Consider the following 17690-nt stretch of genomic DNA (forward strand, 5'->3'; position numbering starts at 1 on the left):
GGGTCGTAAAAAGAGTAAGTCTGTATTATTTAATTCAACTTTTCCTTGTATGTGCATTAAATATGAAGTCACTGATGTTGATTTCTTTTGTTGTTATTATTCAGAGAGTTGATGTTAAACGTTATGTTGTGAGGGTTTGCAATGAAGTTCTAACTTGGCTATACAACTCTTATAAACTTCAAGTGACGGCTGCAGCAAAGGCTTACAAGAATGGCGTTCAGATTCGGTAATGCGAAATCTTAAGTAGCTTTGTTTTCCGTTTTTCCGTTTTTCCATGTTAATAAAGGAGCTTTTATTTTCCCCTTTTCTCAGTAATTAAGCGCCACATGATGATTTATCATATACAGATGCACACTTGATCAATTATATTCGGAATAATAAGAAGAACAAGGAGTAAGTTCTAACTGACCACACAGCTTTTTAAAAACTTCAGTTTTTGTCCACTCTCTGCTGTTCCGTGTTTTCTAATCTAATTGCAACATGTGCATCATTAGTGAGGTCGTTGTAGAAACCGATTGGTTGCAACTTACCCTAGACGCGCTGCAGACCTTGCTGCCAAGAAATTGGGTAATGGATATGGTTATTGATGCTGTTGGTATTCGTACTACAATCGAAAACCCAAGTGTTGTGTATTTTCGGACAATCATAAAGGTATTCATATTCCTTATTGTGTCAAATGCTTGTTTTTGGTTTTTGAAATGACAAAGAATTTTGACAAATGTTCTCAAATTTCAGGGAGTTGTCGATAAAAAGGGGTTTCGAAGTCAATACGTCCTACTTGACTACTTGCCCCTCAATCTAAACACAACCCAACTGGTAAATAAATATTCTCTTACTTTTTTTTTTCCATGCAATTTTTTTCCAATGCATTTTTTTTTTCAATTGAAGTCGATAAATCCTACTTGACTAGTTTGTAATATTTCAGGCTTTCTTTCCTTATTGTGTGGAGAGATCACATTGGTTTGCATGCGTTGTTGACTTTGGGAAAAGGATGAACTTTATACTCGACTCCAACCTGCCCAGGCGCCGTGAAGTCAGGCAAAAATTTTAAGTTGAACAGGTATGATTTATTAGTTTTTGCACAAAAACATGTTACCCCTCACTTATTTTAACCGGAAGGCTGCTCAACAGTTTTTGACTACCCAAAATGCATTGTCGAATGAAAATACTGTTGGTGATCTTTATGTGCATGAAATACCCTTGTATGTGCATGACATACCCTTGCATGTGCATTAAATAGCCTTATACCACAATCACAATCACTCACTGTCTTGTTTTTGTATAGCTCCTGCCTGCTTTGGAGATCATCACAAGAGACTCTCCAAGATACACAAGGTTGTTGGAGATCAAGACTTTTCAGTGGGAGGTTGTGCAAGTGCCTCGACAAAAGAATGGGTATTCTTGTGGAGTTTATTTGTTAAAGTGGCTAGAAAATTTGTGTGATCAAGCATCATGGAGTGATGAGCGTTCTTACGAGGTATAAATTTTTCAACAAACTTTTTTAAACATTATTCAGTATATTTTATTTCAAGCATTTCAATATTTGTTGTCAAATAAAATTTTTATGTAGGATTTGGATGAATATGGTACGAGTATGATTGCACGTCTCATCAAATGGAAGCGAAACAAGAGAAAGGTAAATATAAAGAACCTTGAATGCCTAATTTAAATTTTACCTAATTTTAATCTTCTTTTCATTAGATTCTGTCTCAGAGTGACTTTTACGTAACAGTATATCCCCCCCCCACCCCGTTTTTTTGTAGGATTATCACTAGGTGATATTTTCTAAACACTTGAGTCGAGGGATGTGCAAAGGGAGTGGCAGATGACCTAATCCAAAATTTGAAACACTGCCATTTTTTGATCTGATTCCTTGAGTCGAGGGATGTACAAAGGGAGTAGACCCTGGAATATTAGATTCTTGTGGAGTTTATTCTGGAATATGTAGTACACTAAGTCTTGAGAGTACATATTAGATTTTGGAATATGTAAGGCGTGTAAGACATGAAGTCATGTTTCTGGACTAATTCTAGAAACATGTCACGAGGCAACGAAAACGAGAAACAATTTTCAAAATTTGATAACGAACATGTCACGAGGCAACAAAAACGAGAGACAATTTTCAAAATTGGATAACGAACATGTCACGAGGCAACGAAAACGAGAGACAATTTTCGAAATTGGAAAACGAACATGTCACGAGGCAACGAAAACGAGAGACAATTTTCAAAATTGGATAACGAAAAGGCTGTAATGAAATCTGAAAACATCGTAAATACATTAAAAACTGTTCCACATGCATGAAATAACAGTGTGCATGCATGAAATATGTAACTCATGTGTCCAAGGTCAAATCTTAAAGTAATCTCAAGTGAACTTTTAAAATGTTGCATTTTAATTTAGATTTTGGAATTTTATTATTAACTTTGACGGTTGGGGATGTGGTAGCAAAGAAGGATGTAGTGGTAGATCACATTTCTCCGGTTTCTTAATACTTCTCTTAATCTTGTGTTAGAAAACGTTCTACATGCATGAAATAACCATGATGTTCATAATTAAACCATGTACATTTCTCCGATTTCTTAATATTTTCGCTCGGATCGTCACTTTGAATTTTAAAGACTTGTCGTACAGGAAGATTCATTTCAATTGATCACATTTTAGTGTTGGGATATTCTCATTTTGGATTACCAAATCTGGTGAAACAGTGAATAAATTAATCGCCGTAAGGTTTCTTAATACTCGCATAATGTGTGCATGAAATAAAGTTCTTTGTGTATGAAATACATTTGTATGTGCATGAAATACCGTTGTATGTGCACGAAATAATGGTGACAGGAACACTCAAGTTTTACATTCTATAAGTGTTACATTCATTCGTTTTAAGAAAAAAAGTCCAACATCTATCAAATAAAATAAAAAGTCCCGAATTATTCAATAAGGCAAATGTCCAATATCTATCAAATAAAATAAAAATTCCGAATTTTTCAATAAGGTAAAATAAAAAATTACTCTACTCATTATCGGTTGTCCTTCGGTCACAATTCCTACTGTCGTGGTTCGCCATCTCCCAACAGGCCCTGCATTTTCTTAGCGCTTTCTTGTTCACTTCCCCAGCTCGTTCTCTTTGTGAGATCAGCCTTTTTCCCGAGCCTTTGTTTTTGCACTGCCTTGGAGGCAAAACCTTAATCTCACTAGGAATGTTTGTTCCTAAAAGCATCGTAATTTCAGCATTCTTGTCCTTTACCTTTGCAATACCAGTATTTCCACTTTCATCAGGGGTAATTTTTACCCTTTCCTTGAACTCACGCAAAATCCCAAGCAACTCATCACAATGCCCAGGACTCTGTTCAACGAGTGCCACACAAGTAAACAACTCTGACCAAAACTCGCCAACTTTGTTTTTCTGTACATCCATTGATGTACAATCAGCAAGCAACTGGCCATTAGGGCCGACGATTGGCTGGCAGGTTGCTAGTTTGCTCCACCGACTAAGCAGGTAGTCACTTGGAACTTTCTGAATTCCCCGATCTTTAAAGACACACAGAGCATGTCGACAGAGTATTCCATGTCTTTCAAACTTCTTGCAAGTGCATACCACTGAAACATCATCCTTCTTAAAACGAACCTTATACGTTTAGTTTCGAACTTGATCTATGATATCTGTGTATAGAATTGGATAGGTTTTATCTTTTTCTTTATCCCCAACACCACATGAATAGCAAGCTGCTTCGACTTCCTTTTGAAACTCGCCGAAAATTGTTGGAGTGTAGATTTCTGATGCATGCTTTTCTAGGGCTAATGGAGTCGACAACTGGGGGAAGGAGTTTTTTGATTGTGCAACGAGTTTCGAATGAGTCCATCTTTGAGCATCCATTGCACTCTCAAATCTCATCCAAAACTCAACTAGGGTTAAATTAGGATTAGTGAAGTTGCTGAAAAAGTGGTTTTCTGACTCTGACCTGGAGGTCTTTCTCATCAAACCTCCTAAAACCAGATCACAAAAGTAAGCTGGAACCCACATATTTCTAATGTTGTACTTTTCCTTAAGCCAATCGTTATCCGACAACCCATGAGATTCAACTACTGTTGTCCACCTTTTCTCAAATTCAGGCGGCTCCACATCTTCGCTCCAAACACATCGGTTTATCTTCTTTAGGAACTCAGTATCTTTACATATTACAGGCCCTACTTTCTCAGGCAACTTTTTTAGCATGTGCCACATGCAATATCTGTGTTGCTTCTTGTCTTTTCAGGCTAATTTCATTCCTTCTTCTATCCCCGCATCTTCATCAATTATCATACATACTGGATGACGACCCCCCATAGCCTCTACGAATTTCGTAAATAGCCAAGCAAAGGACTCCTTACTCTCATTAATAATAAGTCCAACCCCAAAGGTCACACATCTCTTATGATTATCCACCCCTGTAAAAGGGCCAAATATCATCCTATACTTGTTTTTTCTAAAGGTCGTATCAAAAGAGGTCATATCCCCGAATAGCAAATAGTTTTTAATACTAATAGGGTCAGCTCAAAACACATGTGACAATCGACCTATCTTGTCTACTTCAAAATCAAAATAAAAAGATAGACACATGTGTTTTATCTTCATAAAATGCTCAATAAGCATTTGAGCATCCCCCTCTGATAAATAATTTTTGATATCTCTAGAAAAGTTCTTAAAGTCTTCCAATGACGCACTCACATTCCTATAACCTCTAACATACTCCTTGAACAACCTATACGACTTAACTGGACCTATGTTATTTTTGGAGTTGTCAATTATCATTTTTTTGTGAACTACATTCAACTCTCTCATTTGTGTCAAATGTACCATTGTTGATGGTGTTTGTGGCATATGATTATGACCTTCATGAAAATCATATATTTGGTATTTACCCATATCAGGACCTTCCTCCAAAATTCACTTGAATTTAATACAAGAAGGACATTCTATCCTAGTCCTTTGCCTCCTGTGATTTTTCCCTTTCGCTTCACATACGCCAGGTTTATTACACACAACTTTTTTATGCGTAACGACACCATTTTTAGACTTTTGTGAGCTTAATCTAGTCACAAACCCACATTCTTTTGCATATACTTCATAAAACTCAACACCTAGTTCAAGCTTATCGAATAGCATACCAATATCAGGCTTAAGATGGTTGAGACACTCAAAAACCCGATTCGTGTTGCTTGAAGAACCTTCTGCTGCCTCCTCGTCCTCTGCCTCCTCTACTATGATATCTGCATATGTGGTGCAATTAAAGTAAGAAAGGTGAGGGATACAAAAGCATATGAAATGTACCTTTAAAAAGCTGAAAACATCAAGTAACTACCAGGATGAATAGAATTGTACCTTCAACAAATTCGAAAGTCACAACTTCAGGAACATCATGTTCAACTGCTATTGCAGATATTTCTAATATAGGCTGACATGCATTAGCTTCAACATTCGCTCCATCGTTTGTAATGACATTTGAAGAAGTTTGTGATAGTATTGAGGAGTTGTCTTTGTCATTATTGCTGCAACAAGAAATGTCAAAAATTAAATAAGCAACAATACAACAGTATAATTCATGAAATTGAGTCCCTGATTTTAACAAATGTAGGCAATTTCACAATTTCTCCAACCCTAATTTCTCAATTAAGCCAATTTGATTCACAAAATCACATTTTGATGCACCTAAACAGGAATTTGATGCATATAAACAGGAATTTGGATGCACATAAACAAGATTTTGATGCACATAAACGGTCTCCCACCCTAATTTCTCAGTTTCCCCGATTTAATTCATGAAACCCTAATTTCTCAATTAGGCCAATTTGATTCACAAAATCACATTTTGATGCACCTAAACAGGAATTTGATGCATATAAACAGGAATTTGGATGCACATAAACAAGATTTTGATGCACATAAACGGTCTCCAACCCTAATTTCTTAGTTTACCCAATTTAATTCATGAAATCCTAATTTCTCAATTAAGCCAATTTGATTCACAAAATCACATTTTGATGCACTTAAACAGGAATTTGATGCACATAAACAGGAATTTGGATGCACATAAACAAGATTTTAATGCACATAAATGGTCTCCAACCCTAATTTCCCAGTTTCCCCAATTTAATTCATGAAACCCTAAATTCAGAAGCATGATTTATCAATCCAGAAACTTAAGAGACGAATCAAACCCTAATTTCATGGTTTCAACAAATTTCTCAAATCCCCTAACCCTAATTTCTCAGTTTACCCAATTTAATTGAGGAAATCCTAAATTCAGAAGCATAATTGTTCAATTCAGAATTCTATTCGGTTAATCAATCCCTAATTTCACGAACAATCTAATTTAATCGACTAAATCAACTAATTTCACAACAAATAATCATAAAGATCGAAATTTTACCTCGAATTTAAAGGCGTCATTGATTGAAGCAAATACGAAAGGTTGATTGTCGAAGAATTTATCGTTCGATTGTAGAGAAAGTTAAGGTTTGATTATCGAAGAGGCGATGGCGGAAGGTTTTAATAGTCGACAGATGAGTTGAAGAGAGAGAAATAAAGATGAGAGAGAAAGCAAAATTTAAAAATGACTAAGATTAGGTGGGTTTGGGAGGGACGCGCGAAAAAATTTGGGGTTTGGTTGAGTTAATCTCAGCGTGTGTATTATTAGATCCAAGGGTTGTTATGTGGTTCTCATGGTTCTCATTATATGGGTGGTTCTCACCGGATCTCGACCCTATATATATATATATATATATATATATATATATATATATATATATATATATATATATATATATATATATATATATATATATATATATATATATATATATACTCCCTCCATTCAACTCCACTTTGCAACTTTCTATTTTGCGCACTATTCACAAGCGGACATTCAACTTTAATTTTATCTTGATACATAAGTGAAAATATATTCATGTGGGATCTTATATGATTCGTCTTTAAGAGTACATTAAAAATATCTAACTTTTATAATTTTTGTAAATACGCAGCTAATGATATTTATCGTGTAAAAGCTGCGTTGGCAAATGTGATAAAAGAAATTTGTAGAGTGGAGTTGAATGGAGGGAGTATATTTATTGCCAAGCCACAAAAAAACCCTAACCCGATTTTGTCTCCCTGTCTCATCTTCACCCCTCCTCTCTCTATCTCTAATATTAACAACTCTAAAAAATTCCAACCACCACCTTAAACATCACGTTCTACTCCGACCTCCTTTGACCACCACCAATTTCAAACGTCCTTATTCCTTAGACCTCTTCCAATCATAGAGCTCCTATCACCTTCTCTCGGTCTTCCTACCAACGTCAATATTCTCCAGGTCACCGGGTGTCTTGTGGTCAAGATGGTGAGATAATATCGCATGCGTTTTGTGAGGTGGCGATTGTAGTAGCTTCTTCAAACATCTTCAAGTTCACGAAATGAACTAATAATGGAGAATCAATTACTCTCTACGGTGTCTTAATTTCAAGATTTAAATTGATTGTAGATTTAAATGGTTAACCGTATTGTTGATTTTATATTGCAATGAACAAAACAAACAATTGTACTGCAGATTTCAATTGTGGCGAACAAAACAGGCAAAAAGGTGAAATTCTGATGAGCAACTAGTGCCCATGAAACATTTAAAGTAGTCATCTATTAATCACCCGAACCACCCGATTTACCCGTGGATGACGGGTGGATCGGATTCGGGTGATGGGTGGATCGGGTGAAGGGTATGATGTCGAGTGATGGATTCAGGTGAGCCTCAACCCGATCCGAAACCGACCCGTTGACCTCCCTAAATGCCGCATCCTCTGCCTTCTCGATTGGTCGTTCGGACCGCCATTGTTGCATCATTAATCTCCTCTGCTCTATGCCTTTCCTCTCTCAATCCCCGTATATTTATATACGGTGATTATATTATTTGTATATTTATATCGTAAATTATATTTATATAAAATATTTAAGTTATGCTTACGAGTCGGAAAATGGGTAAATACACGTGAGTCGTGTGTATGGGCCGAGTAAATCACTCGTGTAGGCCGAGTAAGCTGACTGTGTACTCGAGTAGCTTTGGTTTCATTTAAGTTGCTTATTTAGACTCGGAGTATATAAATGTCCTAATTAGTTACCACAAACCCTTTTTATCATTTTAAACACAAAACAAGAGAGAAAAACCTAGAGAGGAGAGGAGAAGGGACCGAGAGGAGTAGAGCACGAACAACAGCGGGTTTGTGTGTGTCAGATTTAAGGCGGTTTCGCTAAATTTTCAACCTTTTGATCGTAAGTTTAATTCCATAACTTTATCTACTTCGTTTTGACAACTTTTAGTAGTGATTTTGTGATTTTAACCAAAACTAAATTTGATATTAGTGTATAAATTGGGGATTTCAATTGTTGTTATTAATAAGACGGTATAATACTAACTTTAGTTATCATGTAGCGACTGAGGGGACAAAGGGGGAATGCGTGGGGCACCGTGGTGGCCTCAGCATGGTTGTAGTTGCCTCGGGGTGACCGTAGTGGCATCGGCATAGTTATTGTGGCCTTGGGGGTTGCTCTGGGTGATAGGGTTGTCGTGTACCCAAATCAAAGATAATTACCCAACGAGTCTAACCTAAGCTAGTGTAGTTGGGGTCGAACACAAGGAGACGGGAGTTGCTATAAAAGTTGTCATGGGTGAATTTTATCAAGGTCGATATGAATGATGTTTAATTTGGTTTATTAAGATGAAAGCAATAATGATGAAAATAAGATGTAAATAATAATGATAAAAGATCTAGGGGGAATGGGGTCACACATGTAGATTAGCAAATACCAATGTCAAATTAGAAGAACATAAAATCAATTGTTGTTTAGGTTATTAGCAATTTTCTCTCGGCCTCTTACCAACCATAGAACGATTACTAACGAACTCTTGCACAAATTAGATTTGACTATTAAAACATGCGTAGCCTAATTCTATTCCCGATTTTCGCTCTTAGGAAAAGAATAACAAATTAATCAACAATTGTGATCAAGAATCAAAGATTAACATTACGAAACAAGCATGTAATATAAATAACAAATTGATATTAAAAACTCTCTATTCCAACATATATGAAATGCTAATCAAACATGGCTTCCCCGCCCCTAGATTAAATAAACTACTCAAACATTATGAAATGTAAATTATTGACAAATAAAGATGTAAACAAAAGCATAATTATAATTATAAGATTGAAATGAGAAAATAAAATAACTAGAAATAAAATAGAGAATGAGAAATTACCAAGTAAACAAGAACAAGGAAGCGGAGGAATTGAAGAACGAAACTTGAATAAAAACCGAATCGGAAATGTAAATAATTGAAACGAATTACGTACGTACGTAAAAGCACAAAAATTCCATCCAAGACGAGGATGACGTGCCAAAATAACGCTCCATTACTCGTGACTTAGCTCCGTCTTAATTGGGAATCTTCATGGTGTAAGAATGGAAGGAAAAATCGTTCCAGTTCCTACATTAGACATAAAAGCACAAAAATTCCATCCAAGACGATTTTAGTTCATAAAATCGCTCCAAAAAGCGGATAATTAAATACAAAACCAAGCTAAATATGGGGTGAAAAGTATATATACTTGAGGCCTATCAAGTTCCCCAAGCTAAACCCTTGCATGTCCTCAAGCAAGCACACAACATGACAATGAACAAGGGTACGAGCAACAACCATCCCATCCGAATTCAATTCTCGTCAAGTAGCTTTAAAGCACAATGAATCATATCCCGAAACAACGTGGGCATAGGAAAAATGCAATACATGGATGAGATTTACACGACGGCGTAGCACAAAGGACTTCACATGGACTTTTTGACCCTTGCATTGTAACACCCCCATATACCAAGGAGCCTTAACATGACCTTCCCTAGCATATAAAGGTGTTATCATCTCGGTTGCCCGAAGAAAGCAATTATCAAAAGTCGTTAAAAGAACGTTTATAATAACTTTACAAGTGATTGACAAAGCTACTGATATACATACTACAACTCATCAAATACTATGAAGACTACTCCTGTCATGACTCGTGAAGACTCATCCTGCAAAGACTCCAGCTACCATCCAAAACATCACCTGCTAAGACTGACTGCTCACCATAAGGGATCACGGCAGACACAATAAAAGCAAACAAGAAAACAACCACACAAGTATTTTGTAACACCCCCATACTCCAAGTGCCTTACCAGGACCACTTAAGGCATGGAAGTGCTATCATCTCGGTTACCCGAGGCAATGATAATCACAAGACAATAAAGAAACGTACTTTAAAAGTAAATATAATTTAATTGATTACATGTCTCAAACAAAACTGTTAAATGAATTACAAAGTACTCAAACGGTCCACTGATAAAACTATCAAAGCTACTAGACATCGTCTGACACAGCAGAAGACTTCTAACTGCCACGTGATGACTTATCCCAACTATCCCATGCGCATCAATCATACCTGCTCAATATCTGCTCACCACCCCCGAATGGATCACCACAGTTTTTAAAACATTTAAACGGGGTCAGTACTAATAACACAATTTAAAATAATCCAACAACACAGCAAACAACATAGCTCAATCGTCACAGATATACTCCGAACTCCCTCACCAACTCCACAATACTGACTACACACTAAAGTGTGTAGTCCTGCCAGAGTGCCCATCACAACAGGTCACTCCACGCCGCTAGTGGGGGACCGCAGCCGTTCCCACCTAATCCCCGCTCATCTCCGTCGAGCGATAAACCCAAATTCCTTAATGTGCACATCCCTTCGGTGGCGGGTTCCACAGAAGGTGAATAATGGGCGTGAAGCCACTCCCGCAAGTGACTCCACTCGGCCAGGGATGCGCCCCGAAGAACACAGATAGATACAAACAATCACAACTACTAAAAAGCAATCAAAACCAACAACCGTCACAATACTCGTATGATAACAATCAACAAACACAAATCACCACCAACACATTATGGGACTAATACTGAGTAGGAAAAACCCAACCTGGAATGCAATACAGTCAAACGATCTCAACAGATGTTACCAAAAGGCCTTTTCTACGAATCCTCCTCCTAACATATGATCATACAATTACTACCAATCAAGAAATACAACAAAACCCCCAAATCCCCAAATTAGGGTTTAACTAACTTTAACGAAATCTTATAAAAACAGTACGTAGATCTTACCCTCGACGCAAGGATTACAACGGTATAAATAAAGGTGAAATCCGACCTTTCAAGCTCCGGGATTTGCCAATAATGCGATTGATGCGAAGAACGTAGATTGTTTTCTCTTTGAAAGTAATTAGCTTTGTAAAAGTGTTTAAAGAAAGTGACTGGAGTATTTATATATTAATTCGCATTATTAACAAAACCCGACAAATCACCCCCCCGTAAACCGGCTACTCGATCGAGTACCAAGGCTACTCGATCGAGTACCCAACAGATCAGAAACTATTTTAAAATGAAAAAACACACTTACTCGACAGAGTAAGGCCCACTCGATAGAGTACCCAGAGACTCATAAAACCGTAGTATTACAGTCAGTACAGAAGACAATATAGCAACAACAACAGACTCACTACAGACACAACAGAATGTACACACAAGCCACAACACTCCAATCAATCACCGTCACCGACTGTCCAACGGACCAGCCCTGCCAGTGGGAGACCGCAGCCGTACCCACCAAATCCTCGCTCATCAAATCGAGCGATAAACCCTGTCCCATTAATGTGCACATCCCCTCCCATGGCGGGTTCCACAGAGGGCGAAACTAGGGCATGAAGCCACTCCCGCAAGTGACTTCACTCAGCCGAGGACGCACCTCGAGAACCACAGACAATCAGTCACAACCAACTGCATCACCACAACGACAACAACAACAACAATAACAACAACAACAACAACAACAACAACAACAACAACAACAAAAAAAACAACAACAACAACGACAATAACAACATCAACAACAACAACAACGACACCTTAAACAACCAACAGAAACTGAGTAGGCGAACCTACCTTTAGCCAATCGCAGCGATTCCTTGTTCAACCACATGACATCAAAAAAGCAAGCAAAAATCCTATACAAACAGCATAAACACCTATTACTACTACCACAATCCTACCAGGAACAACAACGACAAAGATGATGATGATGTTGACATACCTATGCATCGTATATCGGCGTCAAGACCGCTACCCGACTCAAGAAACCTATCCCCAAGGCACAAGCATCCTCAAAGGCTCTCATGAAAGGAATTAAGGTGAAAGGAAAGAGGAAGGCGACATCTAGGTCTGAAGAAAAGAGGCGGAAATGATTTGCGGTTCTATCAAAACACGATTATAAACCCTCGCTGTAAAGACGCTACTCGATCGAGTGACCAACCTACTCGATCGAGTGGCCCCTACTCGATCGAGTACCCAAGCTACTCGATTGATTAACCTCTATTCGATCGAGTACCACTCATCCCAAAAGTCTATCATGACATAAGGCATCTCTTGTACGAATTCCTAAAGACTATCACACGCCCCCAAGGTCGATCAACGTTGGTCAACGGGTCCCTAAAAGAACGGGTATTACAGTCTTCCCCCCTTTAAAAAGAACTTCGTTCCCAAAGTTCGACTCATCCTCCCCCAAACCATACGACAAGGAACCAAGGTCGACACCACCGTTTACCCAACACAGGTCCACAACTCTCTAGAAGTATTATCCCACTATGTATGTCCATCAAACATCATCATCATCACTTGTCCAACACACACCACATATTCAAGTCCCGAAGAACCACTAATTGAATTACCGAACACACCAAACGCACCAATTTGACTATCGCTTATACAACTATACCGAATATGCAATTACCAGACTATGCTATCACTAGCCAAGAATTACCAACACAAAACATACAACACAACGGTCCTATCATAGATTCACAACAATGTATGATTCATAGCCGCATAACGCAAAACCACTGATGACGACCCCACTACTGCTTATGACATCACATTCTCATTATATCATGACGAATGATTACTAAAATAAGGTATAACGACGTGTCATCTTGTTCGACAATTATCGACAATTATTCACTCTCACGCAATTATACAGTTCCCACAATAAAACTATTAAAACAATTATAACTAACAGAAATACTATAAACATCGCAAACATACTGTTTTTTTTCCTGTGACATTACTCTTCCTCTGTAAAAAGGAACTTCGTCCCCGAAGTTCACCATTAAACGATTTCCCAGTTCCTTAACCCGACACTTATCGAATCTTGTCGACATTATTCACTAACCACGACTAACATTAACTTATATACACCTGCTACTTTCTGAGAATGATTAACAACAGCCATGAAGGACATGCAAACCTTACTAGTATTTTTTTTTCAAGTGTGTAACAACCTGTGTATAATGGAATTACGGAAAGTCCATGAAGTAAGTAACAAGTCTTTTCGGTAATAAATAAGTGAGGCTTGCTTGTAGACGTTGAGGAAGTAAAATGAATGCATTAAGAACCAATTAGTATTTTTCACTTTGTGACACCTGACGCCACGTAACCAATACTCGCAAGGTAAAGATATGTATACATACAAAAATATGAACTTTTATAACATTACTTGCATGCCAAATTCCCGCAACAATATGTGTTATTGTCCCGTCACATCTATTTCTCACAAAAGGTCATTTATAAGTCAAGCACGAACCCAAGCATATTTAATAAGTCGACCCAAACATGTTACTCACCTTCAATAACCATGATAAATATAGAAATATGCGAAAATAAAAGCATTCAAACAATTTAATTTTCGAAAAGTGCCTGTAACAGTGCTACTCGATCGAGTGGGTTAGGCACTCGATCAAGTTGGCCCTACTCGATCGAGTAACTTAGCTACTCGATCGAGTAGCCCGAAATCAAAATGATCCCAAATTGACACACCTGCAGCTACTCGACCGAGTTAGGGGCACTCGATCGAGTGGCTTCAGGTCAAAAGCTACTCAAAACTTCCCTAACACAATATATATGATCACATATTCACTAGTCGGGATAGTAACCCAACCGCAAATCCTGCAAAACAAGTCTAGAAAAAGCAAGTATGGCCTTATGGCCACCAATACAAACCAAACATGACAGGTACGAACCAAAATAATCTAATATCCAACACGACCGACAATCATACAAAAAGGAAAAAGGAGTATCACTCCTCCTGCTGCTGCTCATCCATGACATCATCCTCATCTCCACCACCACCACCCGAGGTGCCTGCTCCTGATGTACCCAGACCTGCATCACCACCGACTCCAGCATCTAGTCTCACGTACCAAGGGGTCAAGCCGTCGTAGGGGTATGAATGAGGTGCTCCCCATGTGGACATATCCACCCCGTAGGAGTGAAAAACCACGCTGTAATCCGCGACTTCCCTCCACCAAACCGGATGCGGTCCCGAGGTCCCAATGCCCTGAGTATACGCCATTTCATGCATGTTCCGGAGCGTCAAGGTGGAGGACACTCTCTCGGCCAAGTAGCTCTCACGCGTCTCCGGGGTATCAAGAAAAGGGTAACTAGGAAACGGGTATTGTGGTGGTGCTGCTGGCTGTGGCTGTGTCTCAGCCACCCTCTCCCGCACTCGGCGTGGCCTTCTCCCTATCCTAGGTCGATCCTCCTCCACTCTCACATTCTCCCCCTTCCTCGGCTCAGGCATGACTCGGAGATCCTCCGGGTCGATGAAGTACGTCTGCCTCACAGGACGTGCATCCTCATCCTCCTCCTCCTCATTAGAATCGGCAGCTACCACTGCCACGGATAAAGGCTCCGTCGGTGGGAGATGCATAGGATCGGGTATCTTCATCCAACTCATACCCCACACTCTCCATGCTAAACTACCGTCCTCCAAAGTTCTCAACCATTTCAGGTCAAGGAAGTAAGCTCTATCCATGGTAGGTACAGGGGTAGCTAGAGGGGTGTACTCCGAGGAAGCCTCAAAGGAAGTTAGCTTCTCAGCTAAACGGGTGGCAATAGCATCACAGCTCAGGATCCTAGTGATAGACGAGGCCATAAGGTCAAGGTTGGCACACACCATAGCGGGAGCACTGAAGGTAACTCTCTCAGTCCGCTCGGGGTTAAGGTATGCCATCAGAAGCATCAACTCATGCGAGTTCAACTTACTCATATCAGATCTCTCGTAGAGGAGACACGACACAGCTCGAAGAAAGATCCTTAAGGTAACATGTTGCACATCATTGATCAACATGTTACTAGAAGTGGGAGCTGATTTCCCGGTGATACAAGGTATAAGGTGGCAAACCCCACACTCAGTCGGTATGTCACGAAGGGCTCCCTCGACAGGCTTAGCCAAGTCAAGGTGGGAAGCAAACATGTCCATGGTCAAGACAAAGCTGGTGTTCATGAGGCAGAACTGCACAATTTGTTCCACCGGCTCTTATTTAAACGAGCTCATGAACTCGAGAGTCAGAAAGGCATACGAATGCTTTCGTAAGCGAAAAAAGTCCGGTGAACCCCAAGGTCTCAAATATGTGTCGGACATCAGTCTCAATGCCCAGATCATCCAAAAGGGTCGTGTCAATGCAGCGGGTCGGTCTCATCTTACGAGTTTGTAAGGCCACAAACTTCTTCCTTTGGGTGAAATCTACGAATACCACAGACAGATATTCGGGTACGGCTGGAACAACCGGTCCATTCCCCTCCCTAATTTCGGGCGCGGAAGCCCTACCCCTCTTACTCTGTCTGGTCCCTATGTTCAGTCTCGGCATCTGTTTCAGCATATAATTTAAATATACCACGCACTACATATACACCAAAACGTACAAAGCATACACATTTGATCACAAAAGAATCATCTAAGTACACACTATCACCAACAATTTCCAAGAATTACAAGTAAAATTTCCAATTCTTATAGCTCAGACGGTCTCTACAGCTGTGAAATTTTTTACATATTTATCATGAATTCACTTAACCACTACTACTTTTAGGACTCAAACCTTCAAAACATATTCATATACAACCCAAATTTGCAATTATATGAGAAGAATTTCAGTTTGGGGCACTTTTAAAACGGAGTTTTAAGACAAATTTTTGGGGTGAAAATCACAAAAATTGACTCCATACATGATATATACAACATATATTACTCAATTTTCCCCCTTTTATATACAAAAGACAACCAAAATCCAATTTAAAATCTCAAACCCTAAAAATTTCGGGTCATATAAACCCCCTTTTGATTCGATTTTTGGCACAACTAACGTCAATAATCAACAAATTGAAGCAACTAGATCATGTGACAACATTTACAAACAAGATTTGGCACATTAAAATCGATTTTTCAGCAATTACTACCCTCCCACATGCTTCTAATTCGATAAAACCATAAGAAAAAGGATAAACCAACTCACCTTGATGGATTAGCAAGCCAAAAGGGAATGAACTAAGCAAGTAAACACAAAATCTAAGCACCCAAGATCACAAGTTTGAGAGTACTAGAGAGAGTTTTAGGAATTAGGGTTGATGAATGAAAGAATAAGGAAGGAAGAGTAGAAAATAAGAGTTATGAATCACGCGAATTCCCAGTTACTGTTCACTTACTCGATCGAGTTAGTAGGTTACTCGATCGAGTGGCCGTTACTCGATCAAGTTGAAGCTACTCGGTCGAGTTTCCGTTGGCAGATCCAACTTTTTCGACGTTATAACTTCCGAACTAGATCGAGTGGAGTCTACTCGATGGAGTAAAAACTCCTACTCGGTCGGACAAGGTTAAGAATGAGGTCAGAAGTTACGGGTTTAAGTAATGGTTCCTGCAAAACAACAACTCATGTCGATTCCAAAAATAAATTCGGATATCGTCACAGATTAGCATATTCATTCACGACGTATTACTACTACACAATTACAACGTATCACTTTAGCAACCATATTACTTCATTCCATGACAATCATTACGCAACTAATTAACTATACTATCAGCCCCTTTTCATACATGCATGCAACATACTATCTCACTTCCAATTATGCAATTATAATTTCAATAACAGATCTAACAACTATACTACTCGAAACATTCATCCAACATCATACCATTATTTATCACCCCAGCTTCATAATATTCTAATCTTGTCTTAGCAGTTAACAAATACTCACTCGAATCAATCGTCACATTGCGGAAGCGTTAATTCATACACCTATCACATCCAGTTCAAATACTATTTTGATTCGCATTACGACAACTCAAAACTTACCAATTATCATTATTACCACATACAAGGCTCGTAAGCTTTCATATCAACTAGTTTTAAACCCGTGCAAAATAATGCACGTATCTAGTGCTTAAATATGTTATCTACTATTAAATGCTATGAGAAATTTGATTATCGCTATAATAAGATAAATAAACATATAAATGAACGTGACTAAATGTCCATTGTCATGACAATATAAATAGTCTAGAATTATAGATTCTACATACATATAATATATTCACTCGGCCCTGGTCAATAGTTATCATTTTTAATCTTTAGGTGTATCAATCAATACCTATCATTTCCATTTACAGTAATATTGTCTTTTAAATTGTCCGTGTGTAAGTGATAGATTTATGATACAATATTATTATTAAAATCC

General features: G+C 38.5%; 1 protein-coding gene across 1 annotated transcript; it reads right to left on the reverse strand.

Annotated features, from left to right (window-relative positions):
• Positions 1–3013: 3013 nt before the first annotated feature.
• Positions 3014–4216, reverse strand: LOC141628321 (uncharacterized). Its single transcript, XM_074441480.1, has 2 exons — positions 3985–4216; positions 3014–3531 (listed from the first exon to the last, which is right to left on the reverse strand). Exons 1-2 carry the CDS (start codon positions 4214–4216, stop codon positions 3014–3016), a joined length of 750 nt encoding a protein of 249 aa, XP_074297581.1.
• Positions 4217–17690: the final 13474 nt, after the last annotated feature.

This window comes from Silene latifolia, chromosome Y, assembly GCF_048544455.1.
Source record: "Silene latifolia isolate original U9 population chromosome Y, ASM4854445v1, whole genome shotgun sequence".
Taxonomy (NCBI): Eukaryota; Viridiplantae; Streptophyta; class Magnoliopsida; order Caryophyllales; family Caryophyllaceae; genus Silene; species Silene latifolia.

Coding starts and splice junctions, on each gene's coding strand:
- LOC141628321 (XM_074441480.1), bottom strand. CDS start 4,216: ATGCTAAAAAAGTTGCCTGAGAAAGTAGGGCCTGTAATATGTAAAGAT. Junction 3,532..3,984: donor TTGTGATCTGGTTTTAGGAG/GTTTGATGAGAA, acceptor GTGTCTTTAAAG/ATCGGGGAATTCAGAAAGTT.